General features: G+C 49.3%; 11 protein-coding genes across 11 annotated transcripts; 4 read left to right on the forward strand and 7 right to left on the reverse strand.

Moving 5' to 3' along the window:
• Positions 1–313: 313 nt before the first annotated feature.
• Positions 314–1679, reverse strand: BO79DRAFT_7641 (alternative oxidase). The gene is made up of 4 exons (XM_025689713.1): positions 1664–1679; positions 1320–1610; positions 979–1269; positions 314–927 (listed from the first exon to the last, which is right to left on the reverse strand). Exons 2-4 carry the CDS (start codon positions 1571–1573, stop codon positions 417–419), a joined length of 1056 nt encoding a protein of 351 aa, XP_025541147.1. The 5' UTR covers positions 1574–1610; positions 1664–1679; the 3' UTR covers positions 314–416.
• A 1972-nt stretch (positions 1680–3651) lies between these two features.
• BO79DRAFT_236924 (acylphosphatase) lies at positions 3652–4323 on the reverse strand (the record flags this gene model as incomplete). The annotated part of the gene is made up of 4 exons (XM_025684635.1): positions 3652–3844; positions 3951–4098; positions 4171–4211; positions 4309–4323. 4 exons carry the CDS (start codon positions 4321–4323, stop codon positions 3665–3667), a joined length of 384 nt encoding a protein of 127 aa, XP_025541148.1. The 3' UTR covers positions 3652–3664.
• A 486-nt stretch (positions 4324–4809) lies between these two features.
• On the forward strand, positions 4810–7006 carry BO79DRAFT_171030 (putative glycerol:H+ symporter (Gup1)). The gene is made up of 4 exons (XM_025679555.1): positions 4810–5127; positions 5187–5254; positions 5310–5888; positions 5937–7006. Exons 1-4 carry the CDS (start codon positions 4866–4868, stop codon positions 6927–6929), a joined length of 1902 nt encoding a protein of 633 aa, XP_025541149.1. The 5' UTR covers positions 4810–4865; the 3' UTR covers positions 6930–7006.
• Positions 7007–7228: 222 nt separating this feature from the next.
• BO79DRAFT_244641 (putative HIT finger domain protein) lies at positions 7229–8314 on the reverse strand (the record flags this gene model as incomplete). The annotated part of the gene is made up of 2 exons (XM_025685397.1): positions 8017–8314; positions 7229–7944 (listed from the first exon to the last, which is right to left on the reverse strand). The coding sequence occupies exons 1-2, from the start codon at positions 8282–8284 to the stop codon at positions 7229–7231; spliced, it is 984 nt and encodes a 327-aa protein (XP_025541150.1). The 5' UTR covers positions 8285–8314.
• A 462-nt stretch (positions 8315–8776) lies between these two features.
• On the reverse strand, positions 8777–9243 carry BO79DRAFT_227231 (uncharacterized protein; the record flags this gene model as incomplete). The annotated part of the gene is made up of 3 exons (XM_025683866.1): positions 8777–8860; positions 8919–9024; positions 9086–9243. The coding sequence occupies 3 exons, from the start codon at positions 9241–9243 to the stop codon at positions 8777–8779; spliced, it is 348 nt and encodes a 115-aa protein (XP_025541151.1).
• A 416-nt stretch (positions 9244–9659) lies between these two features.
• Positions 9660–15800, reverse strand: BO79DRAFT_286716 (cellular morphogenesis regulator DopA). The gene is made up of 7 exons (XM_025688497.1): positions 15604–15800; positions 15418–15542; positions 15210–15359; positions 12898–15134; positions 12572–12801; positions 11056–12521; positions 9660–11005 (listed from the first exon to the last, which is right to left on the reverse strand). Exons 1-7 carry the CDS (start codon positions 15692–15694, stop codon positions 9743–9745), a joined length of 5562 nt encoding a protein of 1853 aa, XP_025541152.1. The 5' UTR covers positions 15695–15800; the 3' UTR covers positions 9660–9742.
• Positions 15801–15971: 171 nt separating this feature from the next.
• BO79DRAFT_7753 (guanine nucleotide exchange factor MON1) lies at positions 15972–18416 on the forward strand. Its single transcript, XM_025689725.1, has 5 exons — positions 15972–16767; positions 16825–17687; positions 17750–17931; positions 18009–18243; positions 18304–18416. The coding sequence occupies exons 1-5, from the start codon at positions 16149–16151 to the stop codon at positions 18310–18312; spliced, it is 1908 nt and encodes a 635-aa protein (XP_025541153.1). The 5' UTR covers positions 15972–16148; the 3' UTR covers positions 18313–18416.
• On the reverse strand, positions 18348–20380 carry BO79DRAFT_171040 (proline iminopeptidase). Its single transcript, XM_025679556.1, has 9 exons — positions 20293–20380; positions 19987–20231; positions 19686–19930; positions 19539–19624; positions 19322–19486; positions 19248–19268; positions 19056–19194; positions 18897–18993; positions 18348–18831 (listed from the first exon to the last, which is right to left on the reverse strand). Exons 1-9 carry the CDS (start codon positions 20333–20335, stop codon positions 18520–18522), a joined length of 1353 nt encoding a protein of 450 aa, XP_025541154.1. The 5' UTR covers positions 20336–20380; the 3' UTR covers positions 18348–18519.
• Positions 20381–21268: 888 nt separating this feature from the next.
• On the forward strand, positions 21269–23132 carry BO79DRAFT_192789 (pyridoxal phosphate-dependent decarboxylase family protein). Its single transcript, XM_025680921.1, has one exon. It carries the CDS (start codon positions 21455–21457, stop codon positions 22967–22969), a length of 1515 nt encoding a protein of 504 aa, XP_025541155.1. The 5' UTR covers positions 21269–21454; the 3' UTR covers positions 22970–23132.
• A 208-nt stretch (positions 23133–23340) lies between these two features.
• On the forward strand, positions 23341–24913 carry BO79DRAFT_7767 (Zn(II)2Cys6 transcription factor domain-containing protein). The gene is made up of 2 exons (XM_025689728.1): positions 23341–23447; positions 23506–24913. The coding sequence occupies exons 1-2, from the start codon at positions 23388–23390 to the stop codon at positions 24895–24897; spliced, it is 1452 nt and encodes a 483-aa protein (XP_025541156.1). The 5' UTR covers positions 23341–23387; the 3' UTR covers positions 24898–24913.
• A 16-nt stretch (positions 24914–24929) lies between these two features.
• On the reverse strand, positions 24930–26040 carry BO79DRAFT_192795 (aldo/keto reductase family protein; the record flags this gene model as incomplete). The annotated part of the gene is made up of 2 exons (XM_025680922.1): positions 24930–25873; positions 25989–26040. The coding sequence occupies 2 exons, from the start codon at positions 26038–26040 to the stop codon at positions 24930–24932; spliced, it is 996 nt and encodes a 331-aa protein (XP_025541157.1).
• Between the last annotated feature and the right edge of the window lie 634 nt (positions 26041–26674).

A 26674-nucleotide genomic window follows, 5' to 3' on the forward strand; every position in this document is an offset into this window, starting at 1 on the left:
GAGGGAATCATGCAAAGCGTCCCAAGAAAGTCATCCGGCCGGGCGGCCCTTGTCCTGCCTGGGCTTAGCGTCTCCCCGGTGCCTGGAAGCCCCGCATCCAAACTTCGGCACGGTTTTCCATCCATCTTTGCGCTCAGGAACACCCGCTGCCATCACTACTGGTGGGATATATCACTCCTGATCATCTCGGAGCGGAAACTTGAAACGTGATCCATGTTCATAACATCCATTGTCGTCATCATTGAGAGGAGATCTATTCGCTGAATTGAATGTGCTAATCTAAGATTTTTGAAACATCAACACCAGGTCGAGAAGCCCGATGTTGCACTGACAATAATATGCTGACGCTCAAGCCGCATTGTAGACCCGGTCCAGCCGGTTGTCTGTGAAAGAAACCAAATATCTGGCAGGTGAACTCAGATCACCTCCTCCCGCTCCCATCCAGTGGGTTTCAGGTCTGCAATCCCCTTGTTCGGATGCGCCTTTGTCGGATCCTTGTACTTGGCGGCATATGGGTTGGGGTCGATCGCCTGGTTTAGATTTCCCAGTGTATGGTTCACCTCCCGGTGTTTGGCTTCATCTGCCCGAACATACAACAAGAGATCCTTCATGCTGCGCTGACCCTCTGGCATTTTCCAGTATTGCACGGCGATCTCGGGGGCCTCCGTCTTCTCCCATGCGGGAAGACTTCCAGCTTCAATCTCCTTGATTGCGCGAGTATATGTGATCACCGCTTCCTCCTCGAGGTATCCGACGAACCGATGGCAGATGCGTGGCGACATGAGGTAAGACAGGAAAAATCCGTTGAAGAAAACTCCCTGTGCTCCAAGAACCATCAGGCGCATGAACCATCCGGGCTCTGCGAGCTTGAGGAAGGTCAGCAAATGCATACGCTCGTTGTATGCTTCCTCCAGCAGTGTTTCAATCCTAGGCGTCGTCAGTGTCTGTCATCTTTGACAATCGCGGGATGTAGCATACCATCCATTATCTCTCTTCATGCGCCGCAAACTTCTCAAATGTCTCAGCATGCCTCCGACCATGCCTGGTACGCCAGCCACACTTTCCAGGAAGATAAAGCGCGTAAGCCACTTCTGCTCTGTCATTTTGAACCTGGCCTCGTGTTCCCTGCCTGGGGGAGGATGCCGATATCCAGTCACAAGATCCATGCCCCATCTCAGCATCCGCACCGTTCCCAGCGCAACCCAGTCGGCCCAGTTCTTTGCGTCTCGGTGCGCGATTGCGACTTGTTTCATCTGTTCTTCCGTATAGCTGGTATTGTCAGCTCCACTCACCATCATGCACGCGCGAAATGGACTTACACAGGATGGACCCAAGCTGTCTCCACCTCCTTCACATGAGGAGCAGTCGGGGGAGGAAAGAATTCCTTGATCTGCGACTTTGGCGTGGTTGATATGAATCGCTTTCCAGCTGTCTGATGTCTGTTTGCCACCAACGACCCGGTACAGCGCAGACCGCTCATAGCAATGACACTGGAGTAATTTCGAGTAGCGATATGCATATATGACTTTGGAAAGGCAGCCCGAATGGGCGCCGTTGCTGTTAACGAGTTCATTGGGTATGAAAGCAGTCGATATGATATAGTCGTAAAAGTAGACGATAATGAGTTATTGTCAATTCGAAACCCAGTAAGGTGTTCACTTATTGCTTGATCGATTGTATCAGACTGATTACATGTACAACTCCCTCTAACCCCCCCATCCCTATTTATACTCTCAGCCCCAGCAAAATTTTCAACATCCATTCATTGTCTCGTATCCAGGGTATGACTCTACAGGGCAGAAAGGGTCGGCAAAAGCCGGGAGTGGCACTGGCGCCCGGAACCATACATACAAAACGGCAGGAGTGAGAGAAAAAGTCACGCGGATCGAGAAAACCCGGATCCATCTACTATACCAAGACTTCAGGACCCAGTGGAGGCTTTCGACCCTGAGATTAGTTATCTTAGCATTAACAACTCAAATTTGCTCAGCCACGTCTGCAGTAGAGATTTCCAAGCAATTTCGTAGCCATGGATAATGGGTGTCGATTTTGACTAGGGGGTTTGTCTTTTTACAAGGTCTGGATTAGTTACAAGGTTGCCGCTGTTGTCGCCACGTCAGGGACGGTAATTTGGGGGTGACCTTAATGACATTCTATGTTTATCGCTATCGCTGTTGAATTACAGGTAAGCCTGGATCTTTCTTTCTGGATATAATCAGTTTTGCATGGTAGTACTAGCTAGATTATGGTATAGGGTACAAAATGGTTGTAAGACCTTAATTCAGGAATATGACCACAGTTACCAGAAATAAGGCCTATGTATCTACTTCGAAACTTCTTTTCCCATCCTTACAGTGCAACCGTCCTGCCTAGCCTGCTTGCCTGCCTTGATCACCACCAAAGGGATACACAGACGTAAACTAGCGTTAACAATAGCCCAAATACTACAGGCTCGGCATCGAATTCCCCCAATCCAAGTATGTTCACCGCAGATCATCTATCGAGAACCATTGAAATCCCAGGTCCCAATAGCCTACCTCAGCAACTATTACTAGCGGTTACAATCACTAATTAGGCCGACTCCCCTCGCATTGAACTGACATTCGTAACCAAGTTAAGCTTCCAAGCGCCTGCATATCCCGGTGGGTCATCCAGTGCAGCCTAGAACTTACATAGAAGGTACGGGATGTATGAATTGCCTTTCGATAGGGATGCTCGATGACCATACCTGAAAGTTGTATCTTAATTATGAGTATATGGGTAGTTGGTGGGTTCTGTCTACTCTCGAAGTGGAAGCAAATTTGAAATCCTTCCCATTATCTCTCTACCTGAAAATGAATGGGAAGGTAATTCGGCGTAAGTTCGCTGCTGTTATTTGATTACGGGGAACTCCTTGTAATCTGGGCTGGTCCCCGTGACCCGGGGTCCCCTTGTTTTACGTGGTTCTTTCGGCATTTTGTATGCTCGGCGTCTGTTGAACGCGAATTCCGTGATTTACTTCTTAGTTAATATCTTGCTCGGGGTGGGCGATTTTTAATCGGCGACTCGGGGGTGGTGTATGGTATGGGTTGTGGTTGTTGTTGTGGTTGATTGGTGGTATTTGAATGGGGATACTAGATTGACTGTTCTGAGAAATTATGCTTGAAAACCTCTCTTTTCGCTGTACTGCTTTGGATAACAGTGTATACACATTGTGATAGAGCTTGGTATTCAGGATATAAGTTGAATATGATCTTTACAATGAATAGTAATTTACATCCAAACGTACCCAAATTGTGACCCCCCGTGTTCTATGGCAGGTCGCCTTACCGGGAGATCCCGGAACGCCGTTTGAGTCAAGGCATGCCGAAGATAGTTCGGGATTGCGCCGGGGTCTGCTCGCTCCATTCATTCCTGGCCCCCGACGTCAGACAGGGGCCGGTGAACATATTAGAAAAAGACTATTTGTTGTTGCTCCTGTATTTTCCGTTTGATGTTGTCATCGAATATGAAGATGTTGGCTTGGCTTTCAGATGACTTTTCAATACGAGGGTTGTCGGAAGGGCTAGGATCAATAATACATCATCGTCTACTATTAAAAGTTCGTGTCAGAAGGACAAACAAGAATTTGTTTTAAAGCGATACACTATGAAACAGAAAGAGATGTATTTGGAAAGATATTATATCACTGCATAGCCTCATACCCCGACTCGGAAGTCTTCATGAAGCCGAATTCTACCTCGCCATCTTTGGGTGCAATTTCCTTCTTCTCTAGCTTGACGACATGTGCATGGCGGGGTCCATTGTTGATGTCTTTCAGGAACTTCTGTAGAGACTCTTCGGTTCCTTGGGCTTCTCCTTCTACCTGCATGGTTTTAATATAAGTAACTTACCCGACATCAACATGAAAGGGGATTCATGGACAGAGAGGGAAAAGTATCAGTCATGAATTAAAAAGGGACAGCACACACCCTTCCACAATGTGTGTTCTTCACCCAGCCTTTTACATCATATGCGGTGGCTCTCTTCTGAGTAAAGTCCCTGTAGATTGCGGCATGTTTAGCGAGAAGTGCATCTATAGCGTGCGGAAGGCAGGGTGTAGTTACCGGAATCCCACTCCTGCCAGGTTATGTGTTAGACTCATCTGCTACTCAAAAAATAGTTTCACATATGCTGCTTAGGAGCATTGACGTGAACTTGCCTTGGACCGTGCCAGATACTTTAAATGCGATCTGGGGTAGTTGTGTCAGTTCGTCTCTTATAGATGACGTAGCGACCACGGGGAAGGGTGTAATGTGTATTGGATAAGGCTTGAGGGAAGAGCCTTACACGTTGCGATGCCATCTTGATAGATGTATATGACCTTTTCCAAAGCATAAAGAAGATATTACCGACTTTTGATGTCTATGGACTGGTTATTGTTCTCTTGAACCTGGTGAGGCAGGCAATGGCTTAGTCATCTGATATCATGAGGGGTGCGACTGCGTACGCTAGTCTCGATTAGGTCAGATATTGCTCGCGGCCAATCAATGTCTGTTTATCTGGATTAGTCACTTATCGAGCCAGTTCAAGTGCACGATAACTACTAGTAATAAGTTGTAATTAGACCCAATCTATGGCTATTAGGTGATTCCTGATGAAGATGTTACTTTATGTAATGAATGTTATTTCAAGTGGTATCAGTGCTTCCTGTTCTGGTATGCAGTGCTGACAGCGGCATAACCAGCAGCCCGTGACCCCAGCGGAGATCCGCCCCTGAGCCAAAAATGGAATCCGCGATGATCTCCCCCAACATCCGTCCCTGTTGCTCTCCGCACTCAGTCCTTACGGTGTCTCCCCTCTTCCTTTGTCTTTGAGGGGTTGCACTACGCAATGCTAGTGCTAAGATGCCTCTTTCAGTACTCTCGTGGCTTCGGAGATTATACTCCCTTGATACTCTAGATACCCGCCTTACTACCTCTTCTACTACTCCGCCCAAAGCTGCCGCGGGTCACACGCGAGCTCCCTCCGCCAGAGATGCCCGTGCCATTGCGATTGCGCGCAATGCTCCTCCTCCGAAATGGCGAACTTTTGAGTTCTACATCTACTATGTGATCTTCTTGATCGCTGTGCCGTTGATGTTTATCACGGCCATTGGGGTATCGCAGAGTAAGCCTGAACCACTTTTCTGCTGCAAGAGGAGCAGCTATGCTGACTTGATTATGTAGAGAGCCACCCTTCATATCCGACTTACGCTCATCTGCTGTCGCCTGGCTGGATACCCGGACGTCAAGTTGTAAGTAACTCATGTAATTATGCAATGTCAGACGCTGACTTCTTGGTTTTGGTAGGACAACTCCGATGACCAGTATTCCTCGTTCCGCGATAACATACCCTACCTGTTGCTGCTATTAGTCGGTCACCCATTGCTTCGCCGTCTATACAACAGCTATGTACGCCCAGTCGCCGGAGATACCGGGCCCTCTAAGGCTTCTCCGACAGTCCTTGCTGCGGATGCTCGTCTCACTCAGCGGATCAGCTTCGACTTCTATTTCGCGCTTGTCTTCATCACAGCCCTTCACGGTGTTTCTGCGCTGAAGGTCCTCGCAATTCTATATGTGAACTACAAAATCTCCAAGAGTCTCCCCAGGAAGTACATCCCTGCGGCAACTTGGTTGTTTAATATCGGAACGCTGCTTGCGAACGAACTCTGTTCCGGCTACCATTTGGAATGGGTGGCTTCTTTGTTCGTGGCCCCGAGTGGTGCAGACAAGGGGGCACCCTTGGTACTTTGGGGTCGCTACCTTGACGGATTTGGTGGCATCATGCCCCGATGGGAGATTCTCTTCAACATTACGATCCTTCGATTGATTAGTTTCAACATGGATTACTATTGGAGCCTCGACTACCCCGCTGCCAGTCCCATTGAAGTAAGTCCATTTCCCCTGCGGTACGGGACCCAAGCTGACAGAGATAAGAAGAAACAAGTCGATCCTGCAGCACTGTCAGAGCGTGACCGTGTCAGTATCCCCGCGGAGCCAGCTGCGTTCAATGGGCGCTATTACCTTGCCTATGTTCTCTACGCTCCGCTGTACTTGACAGGCCCTATTTTGACCTTCAACGACTACATCTCCCAGCAAAGATACGCACCTCCATCTCTTACGCGGACCCGGACAGTACTCTACGGTGTCCGTTTCTTCCTGACACTACTCGCCATGGAGCTCATACTTCATTTCATCTACGCCGTGGCTATCTCGAAGGCGTCTCCCGACTGGTCCCTGTACACAGCTGGCGAACTCAGCATGTTGGCATATTTCAATCTGCACATCATCTGGCTTAAACTTCTGATTCCATGGCGGTTCTTCCGTTTCTGGGCATTGGTCGACGGAATTGACCCGACCGAAAACATGATACGCTGTGTGTCGAACAACTACTCTCCCTCCTCCTTCTGGCGTGCATGGCATCGCTCCTTCAATCGTTGGATTGTGCGCTATCTCTACGTGCCCCTAGGTGGAGGCAGCAGAGGAAGTGCCGACCGCGGCAAATCTTCCGGGATCTACGCCAAGGCCCGCCAGATCTTCAACACGCTTATTGTCTTCACCTTTGTTGCTCTCTGGCATGACATCAACCCTCGTCTCCTCATGTGGGGCTGGCTTATAACCCTCTTCGTTCTGCCCGAAGTCATCGGCAGACTACTGTTCCCAGCCAGCAAATGGCGTTCGCGCCCGACAACGTACCGTGTCCTTTGTGGAGTTGGAGCAGTCGGCAACGTTCTAATGATGATGATCGCAAACCTGGTCGGATTCGCTTTAGGGTTGGATGGATTGGAGGGCCTTTTGGCTGGTATATTGGGATCCTGGGCCGGCATCATCTACCTCATCTCAGCGTGCTGTGCTTTGTTTGTGGGAGTGCAGGTTATGTTTGAGATCCGTGAAGAGGAAGCACGGGCTGGTATTGACTTGAAATATTGATTCTATCTGTGAATATTATACAGCAGTTGCTTAGACGCATTGCTAGATTTGGAATAGCATAATTAGTTGCATCTAATAGGGTATCAAAATGTTCATATAGCCCGCATCAGCGCGGGCTTCCACTAGTAGGGATATGCACCATGTCCTGGGGAGTGGCTCGATAGCGTTCCACCAGAAGATACAGTAGTGGTGTCCTGAGTATAGACTCAAAGGCTGATAGTGCAGTACTGTCTGAACACTGCCACCTTCTTACCCCCTAGTCATCTTATTCCCCCCAAAACTATCTCCCCTCACCCCGACTAGAAAAACGCCCCGCACCTCGAATCCTCATGCACCTTATAACACCCTAACCCACAAGTCCTCAAATGACAATTCTTGCACCGAATCTTCCCCCAATACCCACACATACAGCAGAAATACCGCGGCGACTTCCTCGCGATCGGCGGGCCAGCGCGCGATGCATGATACGTCAACGGCGGTTCTGCGAGCAAAGCCTGCATGATACGTTCCGAGGGCGCGGAGGGAATATATGATTTCAAAAGGGGGTCGTTGTCGTGTTCGGATTTGATCAGTTCATGGGGGTTTTGCTGCACCTCCCCCTCCTTCTCCACCTTTTCTTCGGTGTTGTCTTTATCTTGGGGTTGGTCTTTGTCGGGTGCTGGTGTTTCTGTTTCTGTTTCGGCGGCGGTGGTTACTGTTGAGGCGCGGGAGGAGGTCGGGGCGGTGGAGGAGGGGCGTTGTTGTGCTTTGCGATTACTGCGCGAGGAGGTATCGGGCTTAGGTGTTGGTACTGCTGTTAGGGGCGTTGAGCTGCGACGAGAGGAAGAGCCCGGTTTGGTGATTTTGTTGATGGAGGGGCGGTGCGAGGAGGAGGTGGAGGAGGAGGTTTGTTGTTGGGTTTGCTGGGTGGATGCTTGCTGCGCTAGAGCGGCTTCTTCGTCGTCGAGGTAGTTGCGGAAGGTCTTTTGGGATTGGAGGATTCGGCGGACGTTGGAGGTAACTTTGCCTCTTGTGCCTGGGGGTTGTAGGTTAGCATGTGAGTGTTTCGTGAATGTAGGATGTGTGTATGTGTGTGTGTATGGCATACCTCGACCAGACGCATCCTTCTGTTTTACTGGAATTGAGATCTGCACGTCGCGATGATTCTCGCGATCCAGCTCCGCGAGATGTCGAACGATGGCATTGTTCTGTCGTGAGGAGAGGTCCGCTCGGCCTGGATCGCGGATTCCGCGTTTGCGGCCGATGGCGGGCGTGATGGCGGCTTTGGCTGGGTCGAAACCGCGATCGGGAACGTAGGTCCACCCGGGAGTGGCGTGGGTGGTTGTGCTGTTGGGGAGGAGTTCGACGTGATACATGATTAGGAGAAAATGGAGGGCATTGTTCGGTTCAGGGTGTTTAGAGGCGATGATGGACTTGGATGGGATGGATTTGAATCTCCGCGAAAATGGATGGATGGTTCGAGAGACCGGAGATGATCCCGTGCCGGAGTTTGTCTTGTTTGCAGGGAGCTTTGGCTCGATGACGCCAGCGACTCGCCGCCAACTGGTTGATATACTACTAGATGTTTGAAGAAGACATACATGGCTGGTATTAGTGTACATATAGATAGACACTGTTTGTATGCAGGGCTGCTGGTTTCATTACACGATCCTCCATCGCTGTTTTACTCCTGGCGCTCATCCGTGCCAGACCCTGCAATTGCAACTAAACAACATGATTGATGCTAAGAACCGAAGATGAAATTGCGCGATAGAACAGCAAAAGGGAATACGTTTGTCGCAGAGTAAACAAAAAAAAGGATTGAATGAACGGGGTAATAAGTTCAGCATTAATGAGAATGTTCAAGCCTATTTCTTCTTCTGCAGCTGGTCCACCTTCCTTTCTAGTTCACCAATGTACGTCTGCAGCTTTTGTGTAGCTCCTTGAAGAGCCTGATTACCTTATTAGTAGCTCTTATAGGACTATCTGGGGGGATAATCATATACGTACGATGATATCTTCTGTCAGCATCTCGTTCGCAATCCTGTACTCGCCCAGGACATAGAAGTAGACTCCGGCGCTGGCAGCAATCGCGCCAGTAAGGAATCCGAACAGACTAGTTCATGATCAGTAAGCTTATAAACCTTGGGTAGAAGCGCAGTCCAGGATAAACCAACCCCCCGCGAAACGCGCCCACGGGCTTCTTCGTAGGCAGAGTGTGCGCCGCTTCCTTCATGAAGGGAGAGACCGAAAAGCTCCGCGCCGGGACAAATGCCGACTTGGTTGCGACGGAGCGCAGGCCAGGCAACATTCTCTTGCACGCGTTCATGGTCATAAATTATTTGATGATCTGCAGTTGCGATCAGCACAGAGCATTGCTAGGCAAAATCATCAGGTTTCTTCTCACGTTTGAAAGGAGATGAAGTTGGGGGCGCCGGGGAGAGCTTGGGATGAGTGACGTTGGCGGTGCTGTTTTGGGCGGAGACTGCGGCTGCTGCCGGCCCAATTATCCACGGCGCGTTTTCCGATCTCCTTCACCCCAACTATGCTGCTGGTTATTGTATTTGCCGCCTACGATGGATCACAAGTACTATTAGTGGCTGGGCTACGTGCGGAGATGCTACTGGATTGTTCCATGGATACGACCTGCTTGATACATACCATTTTGCGTCCAATGGCAAATACTGGAAAAGACAGTTTTTATCTACTATAGTAAGGCAGAGATCGTAGACCTCGGTTGTTACGGACAGCGCGGAGTCTGGCATACAGGCATTGGGTATAATACAAGAGAGGCTCGCTAGGTAACAGGAACTGGAAATAAATGAATGACGCTGTTAGTTGGCCATCGTACTTTCGTTGAACAAATCCGCTAACAGGTCGTCTCGGCAGACGTCCAACCGCGGATGGCCCATGCTATACGTGCTCTCGAATGCATGGATGCTGAGCTGATCAAAGAACGGCCGAAGGACTCGCTCAACAATCTCATCCTTTGCCGTTTCGCGAATCCAGTCAGCAGTCAGGCTTGGCTGTTTCACACCCTGGCTGAGATCGGCCGTCTCCCCGAGTCCATCCGACGAGGCCGATCCGCGCGCTCCCAAGCTCTGCGAGATTTCGTCCGCGAGTGCCATGGGTTCAAAGCGCTCCGGAGGGTAGACCGCATCTATGGTGTCGGTCACATAAAGCCATTCGAGAAGTTGAAAGTCATCAGGCGCGAGGATGAGCAAAGTATCCAGCAGCTTACACGCTTGTAGCAGCGCATACGGGTTGTACACCTCCTGCTGCTGGCCTACTGAGACCGCTGAGATGGCCTCCTGGAGCTCAGAATTCATCAACGGCCAAAAGGGGGCCAGAGTAGTGGCTGTGCACTTAAGGGCAAGGGCGCGCAAAACCATGAAAACCTCGGACCTGGTCGTAGAAGATGGGGACGAGGAACTAGTCGCGCCCAAGAGATCTTCCAACTTCTGAAGGAGTGCAGGTAGCTCTGCAACAAAGTAGTCAGTGTTGGCTGACAGGATGAGGAGGCTTATCCTGCGGAGATTCAATTGCGCCTTTCGATCCGCTTCTAGACGGGCAGCAGAAGCTCCAACGCCAAACATGATGCCTGCAGTACTTGGCGGAGTGAGTCGGGACATCAACTCAGACATTCGATCTTTGTCGGCGAGCACCCATTGCCGCAAAAGGTTTACCCAGCCGTCTTTCACCAAATCAAGCTGCATTCCGAAGAATTTCGGGTCGTTGAAGGCATCAGAGATATCCTTCTTCCAAATCTTGGAAGCAGCGGGGATTTTTGCTATGTGCTGGAGGAGCGCCATAAAATTCCGACTAACGTTATTCGGAAAGAGGCGTGCGCGAAAGAGCGGCCCGATGATATGAGTAGATATCCCAGACACCGCGGTAGTAATACGATCCGAATCGCCCAAGGTTGTTGTAAATGCGGGCATAGAGGCAGCAAGAATGCTGAGCAGGTCATCAGGCCCAACATGTGGCAGCGATCCACTGTCATAGTCAATAGACGCCCGGCCGAGAAGTGCTGACTCTTGGGAGAGACCCATGGGTTTGCTGGTGAATATTGCCGTCAGGAGACGGAGGAGTACATCCTAAGGTTGTCAGCATAGCCACGTCAAAGTCAAAATTAGATGAAACATACTCCTAACTCCTTCCTCATCCGTCGATCTTCTCCGAAGCTCGTATTCTCCAACTTCGCCCCAAGGATCGCTGCGAATTCCACTAATCGCGGAAGGATCTGCCTATGCGGAAAAGGATTGCTCAAAACATCTCGTAAGAAGGTGGTGCAATCTGCCCAAATCTCATCCAAAACATCATCGTCAAGTGACCTGGCGTAGGTCACTAGGAAACCTGCTAGCTCAGACTCCGTAAGGCTTGCGGTCAAGGTGGACTTGCGGTTGGGTTCCAATGCGGCGGGGTTGGTTCGCGTGTAGATAGAGTTGAATACAGCTGGTATTGTGATCTTTGGACGAGATCCATCCAGCGTGTGGAGCAAACTGATGATCAAAGACGAAGTGTCGCTGTCTGACTTCGTCCATACCTCTACCGCAGTTTCAAGACATTCAAGTGCCTCGGCCGTGAACAAGTGTTCCAATATCCGACGCGATCTATTCCTCATGCGCAAGGATGTATATTGAAAAGATGCCAACGACTCCGGGTCTTGAGGGAGTGTGCTTCGTTCTACCGCGCCCCACGACCATATCGAAAAACAAAGTCGCACAGCGTCCTGGAAGCAAAGCAAAACGGTGAGGCGGTTATTGGCCGCGCTGGACCGAGCATGACTCTGTTCAGACGCGAAGACTCCTGAGACCATGTTTCCAAAGAACCCATGATTCTGGTCCGGGCTCTTGGCAGTAGGTACATTTGCTTCTTCTGACAGCAGACGCTCGTGGGCAGTTGCGATGCAAGTCTCGAGACCGGTGAGTAGAGCGATCGTAGCGTGTTCAGAGCGATCTTCGGGCCAACCCTCGGTGCGCTTGAAAGATAGCTGAAGACTTGCATATGCCAATTGGATTTCCTTACAAAAGCATTCCACTAACATCAGGATTATCTGGAAGATGGATCCTGCATAAAGCGGAAGTACTTCGCAAAGCAGTATTGTCCACCTCTCCACTATCTCCCTGGAGTTTGGAGAGCTTATGCCTTTTAGAAGGCACTCCAATAGTTGCTGAGGGGGCTGGGGTAGAGGTGGCAATGCAAGAGACTTATCAGGTTTGTCGCTTGTGAAGGATAAGATAGAAGGACTTGTTAGACGCTCTCGAGAGGCAGTCCTTTGATGCTTTGGGCGTGGTGGGGGTGGTGGCAGGTACGCTTGAGCAAATCGAACCTTCAGCGCTGCGAGAAGAGTGTCGATAAGTGCTGCTTGAATACCGACACTACCACCGTTATCGAGCACGCTGGACAGCCTATCGACAAGGAAGGAGTCAATTCCAGATTCGGCCACCTCCTCGGCCCCGGGGCCAAGAAGAAGTTGACGCATCACAAGCAGCGCAGTTTGTTGCAGTTTGATCTCATCCACGCCCTGATGAGCAGCCGTCGTATGTCCGCTAACCACTCTGAGAGAGGCCTGGAAAATGACCGCATGTAGGCTCTGGGCTCCAGAGTTATCTGCAACTATCATCAGAAACTTGGTCACAGGAATGCTTGTTAGAACCGACCTTCAGATGTTGGAGTATCCTTGTGCTTCTCTGTTTGTACCAACGTCTGGGTGAGCAAGCTGATCCATCCATTATGTGAAAGCGTTGATATGACATTGGATATTGTCTGTAGTAGATAGCTGCACTCTCTGTAGTCGTCTGGAGATACAGTGGGATTCGCAGTGTCTGGCTCTGCGTTCTCTGACTGCTGGAATAGACGATCAAGCCTCGAAACTACCATGCGGAAAACTCTATAGAGCATAAGCACTTGTTCAAAGCAGAGTTTTCAAACCAATGTCAAACAGTAAAGTAATATGGGAGAGACTGGAAGTGGGGTGCAAACGTACTTATGTATGGAAGACAGGTCTTCAAGCCAGCGGTGTACGACCTGAGAGGCTTCATTTACGCCCTGATTGAGCAAGTCCAAAACGATAAAGAGAGGGCGTTCGAGCATCGATGACTGGTAAAAGATTCCCAGCTGTGACACATTATGCAACTGCTTCGGAGGGAGCTCGTATGTACCGTGGTGACTGTGAGACCAGAGAACAAAGTACCTCCCTGCTTGTTCTGCCGACGATGATTGACGATGCCCGTTCGACTTGTCCACCATCAGAGAAGTGATCGCAGCCTCGACCAGATGATCGGTCCATGAAACAGAATGCAAATGCCACAATGAGCGAACTGCCTCGACATGAAACTTAGGGTTCAGTGGCGAAAGATATTGCCATAGCCGGTTGACAAGGGTGGGAATCAAGTCAGATACATCCTCGTAACTCATGTAGTACCCAGGGCTATGGATAAAATACATGCTCGTAATGGCGGATGCAATCGAGGAGATGGCTGCGAAGGAGGCGGTGGATGTCTCCACTTGATCAGCGCGAACACGATCACATAGTGCCAAGTAAAGGCGTCTATCGCGCAGAATCTTTGTTTTTGGAAGCTTCTTCAACATGACAATAAGAAGGCTTATACGTTCATGCATCTGTGTCGCATCGCCGCGGCCATCGAGAGCCTCAATAGCTTGTTCGTAGGCATTCCTGATGATGAGTTCCCCAAGGTGCTTGGGGGCGAATGGAAGCGGCTGAGGATCAAGACTCTGTTTGCTCTGTTCATAAAAGGCATGTATCCTACTCAAAATTTGTGAGCCAGGTACATCGGACTTGGAGCCATCTGCCTTATGGGTATCAGACTTCTTCGCGAACGCCCTCTCAGTGAGTAAGCCCGATAAGGAAGTCATAACACGGGACAGCCCAGTTGCTACGGCACGCAGCCGCTCTTGGTCCAAGTTAGGACTCTTTTCCGGAGAGAGTTCGCTCGATTTGATGATTGTGGCGAGAGTCAGCAAAGGCACATGTGCAAGTACCATGTCCTCTTCGCGCACATTGAAGTTCTCGAGAATGAAATGCGCAAGATCCAGATTTTTCAGCACCTTGTCATGCCCAGAGGTCAAGTCCTTGGACTTCCAGTCAATCAGATACATAAGTTCGGAGAAAATGACGCCACTCTCTACGCCATCGAAGAAAGAACTGGCACTGCGAAAAACTTCCTCGAAATGAGGTTTTGACGCTTTCGATTCGAAAGCCTGGACACTTCGCATGATCGGCAGGAATACTTCCGGTACAATATAGCCGCCAACCTCCCATCGATCCATCAGCGACAGCGAGATGCGAAAAGGCCTCGTTTTCTCTGCGGGTACTTCGGTATCTTTCTCGATCATTCCAAGAAGACCGTTCACCAGCGGAGTCAATCCGAATCGACTAAAGTATTCGGAATGTGAAATTTCTTGGGCATCAGGGACCGGTTGAGAAGCGCTATCCGATATAGAATTGCGCGCCTCGAAGGATGGCCGATCGTTTGCAGGCTCAGGACCAAGGAGCCAGGCCCATAACCTTCTGTTCAGACTCATGTCTCGTCGAGATACAACCCCCACAGCTGCGAGAATCAGTTTCTGAAGATCATCCTTGGTGATTCTAGCTTGCAAAATAGGTGAGCTCAGGGGTATATGTGTCACTAGCAGATCAAGGAAATTCCGCTGGACAAGGACTTGTTCGTCTGCTAGTCCAGTTGCGAAACACCGTATCAACAAACCGGGTTCCGGCAGGATTACTGAATCCGCTGCCACAGAGATCTCATGAGGTAGATCCTTAGCTTCGCTCACTTCACTTTTGCTCGGCCTGCGATCTGTGATGCCCAGCTTAGGTAGGTAACGGTTCAAGTAGGCAAGTACACCCGAACGTCGGCTAGGGCTAGTTATGGACGCCAGGAACAAGCACTGCCAAAAGTAGTGACCGCTTGGACTAGACTCTGCTTCCTGTTTATATGTATCCATCTTACTCGCGATGTCGCGGAACTTGTTGACGAGTCGCATGGTAGGGTCAAAGTCATCGCTTGTTTCTTCTTCTAACCCTGGCAGGAGGGCCAAAAGGATGGCCTTGAGGGCCGGTCGGATTGCCCATGGTTCGAGGTTGCAAATATATGTTTCCACAAGAGACAGAAAGAGGGGGCGGACAGTGAGCGAGGCGAACGTCAAAGTGGGCGCGATACCAGGGAGGTATAAGGGCAGGTCGTGCGACAATCCTTCCGGCTAAGGCACCAAAGACATACGTTAGCAAGAAGCAGGTAATCAAATTATGTAGAAATCTGAGTAGTAAATGCGAACCTTGATCAGATTAAAAATGTACGTATAGACTTCAAGAGCCTTCTGGTGGACACCGGACGGCAAGGAAGGGTTAAGGCATTGGGAAAGTCGTTTCGCAACCAGTAGTTTGTGAGGCACAATGGGCATATCCGAAGGATGGGATTGAAGTGCCTATGAAAATAGCCATCAGTAAAGTGCATCACCGCCCCTGGCATATTATGCATCGTACCTTGAGCAACCGGCTCAGGAAGGAGATGTAATCCGCCCATTCCTGCAAAGCAGTATCGAATAGTGACAGTGCTCGTTCAACGGTAGACGCATAACGGCGATAATTCTTATCCTTCTTCAGCGGCTCTAGAAATATCACATATATCAGTATGCAGTATAATAATCTGTACGACCAAGAGTGGCCAACCTTCTTTCCCCCGTAGTCGGGAGCGCGTGAGAGAGCTTTCGGAGCTTGCGGGGGAATTCGACCTCGGAAACGAGCTCGGATCAAGGCTCATGGTGCGATTGTCGGATGGTTGATTCTGTCGTGCAAATGTGACTGCAGATCGCGCCTCATCATATCTTGTGCATCGGGCCAAACTGGGGGTGGGAGTGCTAGTTTTGGTCTGACTGGTTGGAGCTGATGTTGCGAAAGGGCCAGGCGGCCATGTTTCCGTCTATCTGGCGTTGACCCGCCCGCCTTTGGGGAGCTCCGCCGGGAGGCTCCATCTTCTTCCTTCCCTTCGGTCGCTCAATCTAAACTATGCTTGTTTCCTCCTCCTCCCGCCCGCCGCTGTCGCAATCGCGGCCTTGCAATCCCCACCATGCGACATATTCCTCATCATTTCTATGGCGTCTGTGGACTTATTCTCCAGAGCTAGGATACTCGTCTTTGCTACGAACTCGATTTCTAAATGATCCCAGCTAGAACGCGGCTGAGGCAACTCCCGGTGCGCGTGAGCTGAGAGTACTATGGATTCGACGGACCCCGGTCCGTCGCAGGACACCCCCGATCATGGCATTGCGCAAGCGCCGACTCCCCGAGACGACGACTCCCCATTATCCGAACAAGCGACTACGGGATCTACAGAATCTACTGGCGGTGATCACAGCACCGTTCTCGATGAACGGCCACCGCCTCTTCCCCCGCGCCCAGGCACATTGAATCTGTTGGACGAAGGAGGGGCATCTCTTCGGGTACCGCGGCAGCCTGCACAACCAGCTCTCCAGTCCAGGGCTACAACGGCGGTATCTCTCCCAGATGTTGCTTCGCAAGATACAGGAAAGGATACTTTGGCTGTGCGCAATTTACAAGGCGCACTGAAGGCTAAGGCCAGCCTCAGCCACTTAGCCAGCCCAAGAGGAAGCGAAGCTGGCGATACTGCTAGTATCAGGAGCACAATACCTCAAGGAGATCTAGGCGATGTCGATAATGTCTTCGGTGACTTTCTGGCAACGGAGCCTGGTCTTATCCGCCAGCCTAACACGGGACTCTTGCAATTCCCGGAGTTCCAAGCTGACGATGTAGAAGACGACTTTGCCTCGGAATTCGAGCCAGTGGGCGACGTTGGCGAAGAAGGGGAGAACGAAGGTATGCATAGCTCGCAGATAACGGTCCTTACGTTCGCTAACCAACAAAACCGTGCAGAACTGGTTCTGGAAAATTGGAAGTCGAAACGCAAACACTACATTATCCTCTCAGCTGCTGGCAAACCGATATGGACGCGACATGGTGACGGTGGTCTGATATCGACCTATGTTGGCGTCATCCAGACTATCATCTCGTTCTATGAAGATTCCAAAGACCGCCTAAGCAGTTTCTCTGCCGGTGATACAAAGTTCGTGGTGGTCAACAAGGGGCCTTTGTACCTGGCTGCGATCAGTCGCATGCTTGAGAGTGAAACGCAGCTCAAACTTCAGTTGGAAGCCCTGTACATGCAAATCTTGTCTACTTTGACCCTTCCATCCTTAACCCACCTCTTCTCTATCCGCCCTTCTACCGACCTCAAGCGGCCCCTCCAAGGCTCTGAGACGCTTCTGTCAACGTTAGCCGACAGCTTTACGAAAGGCTCCCCATCCACACTACTTTCCGCATTAGAATGTCTCAAAATCCGCAAGTCTCATAGGCAAGCGATCAATAACACTCTTCTAAAGACCAAGGTCAGCGGCCTTCTCTATGGCTTGGTCGTCGCAGGTGGTCGGCTTGTCAGTGTCGTCCGACCTAAGAAGCATTCTCTGCATCCGGGCGATCTGCAGCTGCTTTTCAACATGATCTTCGAAGCCGAAGCTGTTAAAGCTGGTGGTGGCGAGAGCTGGATTCCCGTGTGCCTACCAGGCTTCAACAGCAGTGGGTACCTCTACATGTATGTCAGCTTCCTCGATCTTCGAGAGGACTCTGGCAATACTGCCGACGACACAACCACGAAAGAGGAGTCTGTTGCTATCATCCTGATAAGCGCCAATAAGGAAAGCTTCTTCGAGTTGCAAGGCATGCGCGATGCATTCGTCGAGGTTTGTGACCATACCTCTTATGAAAACATGCCAGCAGGCTAACCTAGTACCCTAAATCACAGCAATTAGAGAAGAATGGCAGTCTCAAAATCATCAGAGAAGCCGTTGACAAGGGCCGCCCCAGCACAACAGACATAGTTCCAGGGACCGTCCTGCACCACTTCCTTTACAAGTCACGGGCCAACGTACAATTCACCATGTCCGCGTATGACCCCGAATTTGCCTCGGTATCCCGACGTCGCAGGTACGCACAACCCTTTGTTCTCGCGTCCACCGACTATGTCATTATATCTCAAATACTGACAATAGCAATACCTCCAGGCTGATGTCCACCTATAATAACCTACATGCAAGCATCCATGCTAAGCACACCCATGTCAAGATCCACCACTGTGTCTCACAATCCTCGAGCTCATTTGCATGGGTGACACCGGTGTTCGAATTCTATTGCGTTGCAAATGCAAATGCAAACCGCAATGCATTGGCGCAGAGCGCAAGCAAGATAATAGACTGGGTGCATCAAGAAGAGGAGAGACTCTTCATTATTGGCGGAGCGGTGAGTTAGGCAGCGGCTCCTTATTCCAGTTGAGAACAGTGACTAACAGTCGGTTACCAGGTATTCTAATCGTTTCTGGCCCTGCATTGATAGAGGTATATACAGCTTTCCTTGAAATATGTTCTGGTCAAAGATCTCTAGTACAAACACGCCAAAGTGCATCAGATATCATCTCAAGCTAGGCTACACAAGACTTTCCTATATGACCAGGATACACCTAATGCATTTATACACAATACCATGCATATCATGATCCAGTAACCAAGATCCATTCCTCTAATCAATAGTATCCTCCCTCAGAGCGAACAGCTGCTGAATAAGCTCATCCGACTTGCTGCGAATGGCATTATGATACATAACATTCGTAATGAACTGCTTAGCACCCTTGATCTTGGCCGCAGTATTCTGCGCATGATCAAAGTGGACATACATATCATCTATGTATGTGGCTGCGTAGACAGGAACCTCGTTCCGTGCTAACTGGGCTTCATCATAAAGCGCCGGCCAGTCATCCGTCGAGGCGAGGATGTCGGCCGCATCTCGAATCTGGCTGAGTTCTGTGTAGGAGTCGAACATGTCTTTGTAGACCTGTAATCATGAGTTAGTATTGTTGATTTGGTTGACGGTCGGTTAAAGAAAGTTGGGACACTTGCCATTTCACCCGTGAAGAGAATTTCAGACTTGTTGGCATCAATTTGGAAATCCGGGTTGGAGGCGCGTAGTCTATCTGCGGACCAGTTGGAAGGTTTACTGTCATAGCGATGTTGTTAGCTCGTGAGAATATAAGTGGGGTAATGTTGGTAGTGACTCACCCCTGGCAATAGATAGCCTCATGCAGAATAGCGTAGATGATGTTATTGTCCATGCCGCCGAAACTGTCAATAGAGGTGAGCGTGGGATGGGTGAGGAAGCCGAAGACGTCCAGGTCGTTCCAGGCACGTAGCACGAGATCTATGTCGTGTTAGTGAGGGTTAAAGGTATTAAGTAATGCTGGGACCCATTACCATGGATGCTGTCAAGACCACCTATGAGATGTTAGTAAGAAGGATCGGAGAATAATCGCTTCAGAAGTCCTTACCGTGCATGCCAAACAGGATACCCATTTGCTGGAATCGCTCCGGGCTCAGTGTTCCTGTAGGCAGAGCGACCTCGTTGTCTTTCAGGTATTGGATAATTTGCTTGACTCTTTCGACGTCTTCGGGGAACTTGGCGTAGTATGCCTTGTTCCTTTCGATGACCTTTTCTGTACGGTTTTAGCTCATCATGCACTAAATGGACCAAAGTAGATTGCTTACCGTATGTACGTGCATACACAGGGTCTGGGTTATCAACGAGAGGAGGAAGTCCACCACAGATAAAAGCCTCAGCGAGACCTTCTGGGCTTGTAGTAGAATAGCTAGTTAGTATCCGGCTGAGACCATCATAAGACGGGGCTAGCATACAACATCGAAAGATAGGTCACGGCACAGAAACCACCAAAGCTTTGGCCAATGATGCTCCATTTCCGCTTATCCTCGGGGTAATCGGTCATCAGGCAACGACGAACAGCCTCGCAGTCACGCACAATGTTGTCTGCGCGGAAGTTCTTCATGTACTCTGCTTGTTTGATGGCATTGCCTTGCCGAGCAAGGGTGCCCGCTGTGACGGTGGAACTGAGACCAGTGCCACGTTGATCGAGGAACAAGACCTATTTGGTGAGAAAGAAACCCTTAAAATATACTACTGTTCAGTGGGTTTATATACCTGATAACCCTTTTCGAGGACTGTTCCAATCCAACCATACTCTTGCGGGGGGCGGCATCCCATTCCAGGGCCACCCTGCAAGTACACCAAGAACGGCAGCTGCTTGTCGTCCTTGGGGGTCTCACTTGGCTCAGCAGGCGTTACCAGACGACGTACACTGCGGGCAAACAGTCTCAGAGTGCCATCAGTGGGCTTGTTGTAATTGAGAGGCACATCGAAGAACAATTCAGCCACCCGGAGCCTGCCTGGATAACCCCACCTGTCATTAGCGTGACATTTTTCCCTAACCCGGGAATCCATACGCACCGGGAATATTATGGAAGCGCCGATCGATCAACTTGGCAGCCATTGTCGTGGCACTCTTAGCTATGGGGACTATGGGATTGCAGATGTCTTGAATTCCCTACGAAGCGAATTGAGGTGGTGTGACGGGCAGATGGGCAGATGGGTCCAACTGCCGCCGGCGGAGGTCTGCCATTTACTAGCCTCCGCTTTGGGAGAAGCTGTAAACTGTAACGGTATCTTCTCCTCACAATACGGTATGCTGAGCCGCGATTAAGCTTCCCATCAAAATCACTCCTTTTAACGTAATCCACGGTTAGGTGGCCCACTACAGTGAGGTGGCCCATCTGGTTATCCCATATAAAAGAAGCCTTTTTAAACCTTTTATATCTCAACCACTACAAAGATTGATTAGTTATAACTTCACATATAAATAATATATAATAGAAAAATTGATATATATTTTCTCCAGAGTTTTTAAAATTTTTCTTATATAAGATATATTGATATATCTAGAATTACAGATAAATTACATATATTATATTATAAAAAGATACTATTCATACTTATATAAATCTCTGAGGAGTACTAGATAGTTATTTATATTATTTATAATCTATTTATGTAATATTGAGTCTTCCAGACTTATAATGATTGAGTTATCTTCTTTTGTATAGTATTACTGATGGGCCACCTCACCGTAGTGGGCCACCTAACCGTGGATTACGTTAGTACTAGGATTGGTTTCTCCACCATTTCTTACGCAGTTTCGCGCTTCGGAGATAACCGCACCTATCATTTGCTTCCTGCACAACTGAAGTCAGACACTACTAGCGCTGACGCCGAGGCATTGCAATAGTGCTGCCTACTTGCTGCTCTAAATGCCCCATAACGCTGTTTTAGTGACTAGCACTGTCAGACCCAGTCTTGGAGATCCTTGCAGCATATTTGACGACTCTGCTCCATACAGCAAGTCCAGCCGGTACTGTATTCTGAGTCACGCTCATCAACCCGGCTACTATTCACGTCCACTTACAGGATATACTACAAGACGATTTTCTTACCAGTATAAGACTGGAGCTGGATATATCCACAATAAATCACTGTATCAGCCAAGTCCGTCACTTTCATCCTTTGTTGTATACCCAATTCAGTCATTGACTGATTCCAAGACACAACTCACGCAATGGACCTAAGAGATATTGAAAGAACCTCCCAAGAGCAGGGCCAATTACATCAGAAGCTATGGGAGCTTAACCAAACATATACACCAGGCAACGTATTGCCTAGTGCTAGTGACTTGTCGCGAGCCAGAGCATCCCTACCAGAGTCTCTCCCTGTTGAAGGAACGGGATTCGAAAGTGCCACCCAACATATCCTTAATGACTTGGTCCCAGCCTTCAACCGCAGCAGCATAAGTCCTAATTATTACGGATTTATCACTGGAGGTGTAACCCCGGCAGCCCTATTTGCAGACAATCTGGTCACAGCTTACGATCAGAATGTTCAAGTGCACCTTGCAGAGCATTCTATATCGACAGACGTCGAAGCCACTGCTCTCGGTCTGCTTGCCGATCTTCTAAAATTGGATCGGCACAACTGGAATAACGGAACGTTTACCACTGGGGGCACGGCCAGCAATGTTCATGGATTGGCTTGCGGGAGGGAGTTTATCCTCCGCGCTGCTGCCAAGAAGAGTGGAGTCGATATTGATAGCGTTGGTGAATATGGCTTGTTCGAAGTCATTCAAGCTACTGGAATCTCTGGTGTCCAAATTCTCTCAACTATGCCTCACTCTTCGTTGGCAAAGGCCGCTGGAATCCTTGGCATAGGCCGTGCCAACGTTAAGAGCATTTGTCGGGAAAACCATTACCTTCAGATCGACTTTGAACGACTTGAAGCAGAGCTGAAAACCAATAAGGCGAGTATCGTCGCTGTCTCCTGTGGAGAGGTCAATACTGGACACTTTGCGACGTCAAGCTTGGCTGAAATGAAAAGCCTGCGTAGCCTCTGTGACAAGTACGGAGCCTGGCTTCATGTCGATGGTGCCTTTGGAATCTTTGGCCGGATATTGAACGCTGCCGAATTCTCTTCTATATCAAAGGGTTGCGAAGGTATGGAGCTAGCAGACTCCATCGCAGGTGACGCTCACAAATTCCTCAACGTGCCATATGACTGTGGCTTTGTCCTTTGTCGCCATCCTGGTGAGGCTGAGAAGGTTTTCCAAAACGCAAATGCGGCCTACTTGTCTGGGGGGCAGTCTGGAGCGCTCTCAATACCTTCTCCACTAAACATCGGTATGGAAAATTCGAGACGGTTTAGAGCGCTGCCGGTGTATGCCTCACTATTGGCATATGGCCAGGTTGGGTATCAGGAGATGCTACAGAAGCAAGTCCGGCTTAGTCGAATGATCGCAGGCTGGATATTCGATCATCCCAAGTACAATGCTTTGCCAGAGTTGGCAAGCAAGGATGAGTTGCAAGACCAGACCTATATCATAGTGCTGTTCAGTGCAAAGGACGACGAGTTGAACGACAACTTAACCAAGGAGATAAATGCGACTTCTAAGCTTTTTGTGTCCGGAACCTCCTGGCAAGGAAGACCGGCTTGTCGCATCGCAATCTCAAACTGGAGGGTGGAAGAAGAAAGGGACTTTGCACTTGTGACAGATGTCTTGGACAACGTGGCTGGAAGAGTATAGAGATATGACACGGTTGGGCTTATGCTTGATGTCTGCTTTCATGGTACAATTTAATCTCAATATATACTAGCTATGCTTGTAATTGGAGGTTGAGGTTGTTTCACTTCATCGCTTTTGCAGACTTAGTGACATTTACCAGATATTACTAAACACCCCAGTTGTGCAATGAGTACTTTGTTTACCATTACCCGATGGAAGACCAATTAGAATTTCGCCACATAGTAGTTCGTACGTACTATTCGTCTTTGCTCTCCAATGTCTTTTTGCCCCTTGTTAGATTCCATGGATGGCGATGCGATGACTAATCTGACATGATCATCTGCGAGACAAATGCTCCGGCTCTTCTCTCCTTCATAAGCCTGCTGGTAACCCGGCAGCCTGGTGCCGTAATGATAAGGTTTCCTTTGCATCAGTCATAATGGTATATCGCGGGAGGCCTTCCAAATCGTGCCGGGAGTGCCGCAAACGAGATATCAAAGTATGATGATTCCTACTCTTCGACTTCATGACTGAGCCAGGCTCACACCTCTCACTAGTGCGATAAAAAAGAAGATGGCTGCTCCCAGTGTTCCCGCGCTGGCCTAACATGCTCTGGTTACCAGAAGTCAACAGATTTGTTGATACTTGATGAGACCTCTGCTACGGCTGGGAGAGTACTGAGGAAGCGCTCTTTAGATCATCCAGTTTCTTCAGGGCCTCTATCAACGAACCTTCTCCCGACAGTATTACAACGCGCAAAACACCTATATATCTCGCAATATGTGCAAGGCACACCTGCAACGGGCATATACTCATATATGCAGGTCTTTTACCCATCCAAGTCAGACGACTATCCTCTTCTCGAAACCATGATCAATGCGCTTTTCATGGCCACGTTCTCGTCGCTGCAGGGATATCCCCCAGCTCTCTATCATGCTCGAAACAGCTATGGATCAGCTCTGTCTTTGACTCGAAAAGCGATCCAGTCACGAAAAGAAGCTTTGTTGGATAGGACTCTATTCTCGGTGTTGCTCATGAGTATATTTGAACGCCTCGCCGACGTAGAACAACGAGGGTTATGCATTCGCAACGGACATCTAAAAGGTGCCATTGAGCTGATGGCCTTGAGGGGGAATGGCCAATTTACAGACGATGGGGGCGCTAAGATGTTTTTGCATCTAACCGAGCTTGTTGTTCTTGATTGCCTTGCCAATGAAGCTGATATTCCACTTCAATTCTTAGCATTGCGACAGCAAGCTCTTGAAGCCGGTGCAGACACATCGTCACCAAGGTGGAGATTCTTGGAAATCATGATGCGTTATGCACAGTTGGAGCATACCGCGAAATCTTCCATTTCTGCGGAAGGCGTCATTTATCAAGCCAAGGCACTTGACGAAGATCTTGATCGATTGTCTAAATATCTGCCTTCTTTCTTCTCGAGAAGGCAGAGCCCTGAACCCCCAAGCATTCCGTCAACCAAGCCGGACATATATCCTGACTTTAATACACAGAGGTGCTGGAACAACATCCGGGTTCTCCGTATTCAGCTACTGAAACTCATACGCGAGCAATATGCTCGGGTGTTAGGAAATTCCGCCAATGATTCCTGGGCCATGGCCGAACTTCATGAGTCTATCTGCCGAATGCATTCCCTTGCTACAGACATATGCCTCTCCATACCTGGTACAGGGGCTAACAGCAGGCTTCTTTATGAGGTCTCCAATATCCAATCGGCAACACTCTTGTTTCATCTATATGTGGCCAAAGAAGTTTTTGCAAAGCCAGCTCAATCGAGGCTGTATATTCATGAGCGATTACAATTCGTGAAAGAGAAGCAAGCTCCTTCACAGCATAAGACACTGGATTATTTGCTACATGATGGTTATCAAATGCCGCGAAACACTTGGAAGATGTGGCTTTCAATTGGAAGAGAGGATTTTTCTATCTGATTCCGGGGTCGTCCCACGTGCATTTGCCCGGCCTAGTACTCGTTCAGCTTCATTGCCGCAGGCGGAAACCTCTCCCCTGCGACTGGATACTTCTCCTGAAGGACTGCAATCTGTGCAAGGTCATCATCAGTCAAGTCGACATCCTTCACGTTCTCAATAACCCTGGATACAGATCTCGCACCCGCAACCGGGACAAAAAGCGGCATTCCAGGCTTTCTGCTCTGCGCTTTAACCCACGACAAAGCCAACTGAGCCGGAGTGCACCCCTTCGCAACCGCAATCTTCTCCAGCTCATCAACAAGCAAAAGGTTCTTCGCAAGATTATCGGCCTGGAATCGAGGAAAGAACCGATGATGATCGTGCGCCGGCAAGTCATCAGGGCTTTTAATCGCGCCAGTCAACATCCCCGCTCCCAGCGGTGTGTGCGCTATAATGGGGATACCAAGCTCCGCGCACGTCTCTGCGACACCATTACGGAAAACATCCATAGCCCATAAGCTCACCTCCGCCTCCAGCATATCAGTCTTCGCAACGCTCGCCGCACGGCGAATAGTCTCGGCTTTCACCTCCGACAGTTGAATACCCCCAATCTTACCCTCCTTCTTCAACTCAGCTAGTGCCTCAATACTCTCTTCAACTGGAACATTGGGATCAACTCTCGCACAGCCGAAAATGTCGATTTTCTTCTTGCCGTCCAGGATCTTCAGGGCGTTGTCCACGAAGCCGCGAAGTCCGGCAGGAGAGCAGTCCATAGCGAAGGTCTTCATGCTCGCAACGCCGGACTTGATCGAAAGGATTACCTTGTCTGCATCTTCAGGATAAGCTGTGAAGTAGCGATTCATGAGGTGCAATGAGTTGTTCTCGGGTGTCCCGTAGAAGTCTGCTCCGTTCCATACATTGACGCCAGCTGCCAGCGCTGCCTTGAGGACCTTGAATGCTTGTTCATCTGGTGTCACGTCGTCCGACAGGGTGAAACCTGCGGTATGTTTTTATCAATATACGAGCTTTTCCAATGAGAGCTCAAGTACCAGACAAGCCCCTGGACCAAACAAACACAAAGCAAAGAGGGAAGGGAACGAGGGAGAACTCACGCATAAGCCCCAACCCATTCTGGGTGATTTCCTTTCCAGCGAGGAACGGCATCGCTAGTAACTAGTAATGAAAAATCAAGTTCGGCCAGATGTTTTAACAAGATGAGAAATAGTATCCAATGACGGTTGAAGACAAAGCAGGCTAACGGGTCACTGTATAGTATAATTATAGTATCCAGAAAAGGGAAACCGCGCAGCCAAACTACTCTCTTTGGTGCTATTGTAACAACCAAACCGCTCATTATTGCAGAATCATCACCCTTTATATACCCGCGATTTCTCAGCCATCAGATTCTACGACTTCCGGAGATAATTTGCGTGTAAGTCCCTCCATCCCCGGCGTTTACGAGTAAAGTCCGGGAGTATGCCGTCATGACCAGTTGGTTACTCGATCAGGTTTAGTGGATGGAGAGCCGTCCTTGAAGAGGGCCGGTCGGACATGTAAATGCTTATTGATATGAAGATGGGGAGAGAGTTAGGTTTAAATTAGATTAGAATGAATAATCTAGGTGCTTGATTTGCACACTGTCAATAGTGGTGTCAATAGTCTGGCGTTGATTGTGGACTGGGTGCTTGGAATGGGCCTACTAGGTTCAACTTGTTGCCGTTCCTCGGATATATATTTCTGTTCAGCTAGGTACTCAAACTGAGTCAGACAACGCTGGCATAAGTTGCTTTTTTTCCAA

The sequence above is a fragment of the Aspergillus costaricaensis genome (assembly GCF_003184835.1).
Source record: "Aspergillus costaricaensis CBS 115574 unplaced genomic scaffold BO79scaffold_11, whole genome shotgun sequence".
Taxonomy (NCBI): Eukaryota; Fungi; Ascomycota; class Eurotiomycetes; order Eurotiales; family Aspergillaceae; genus Aspergillus; species Aspergillus costaricensis.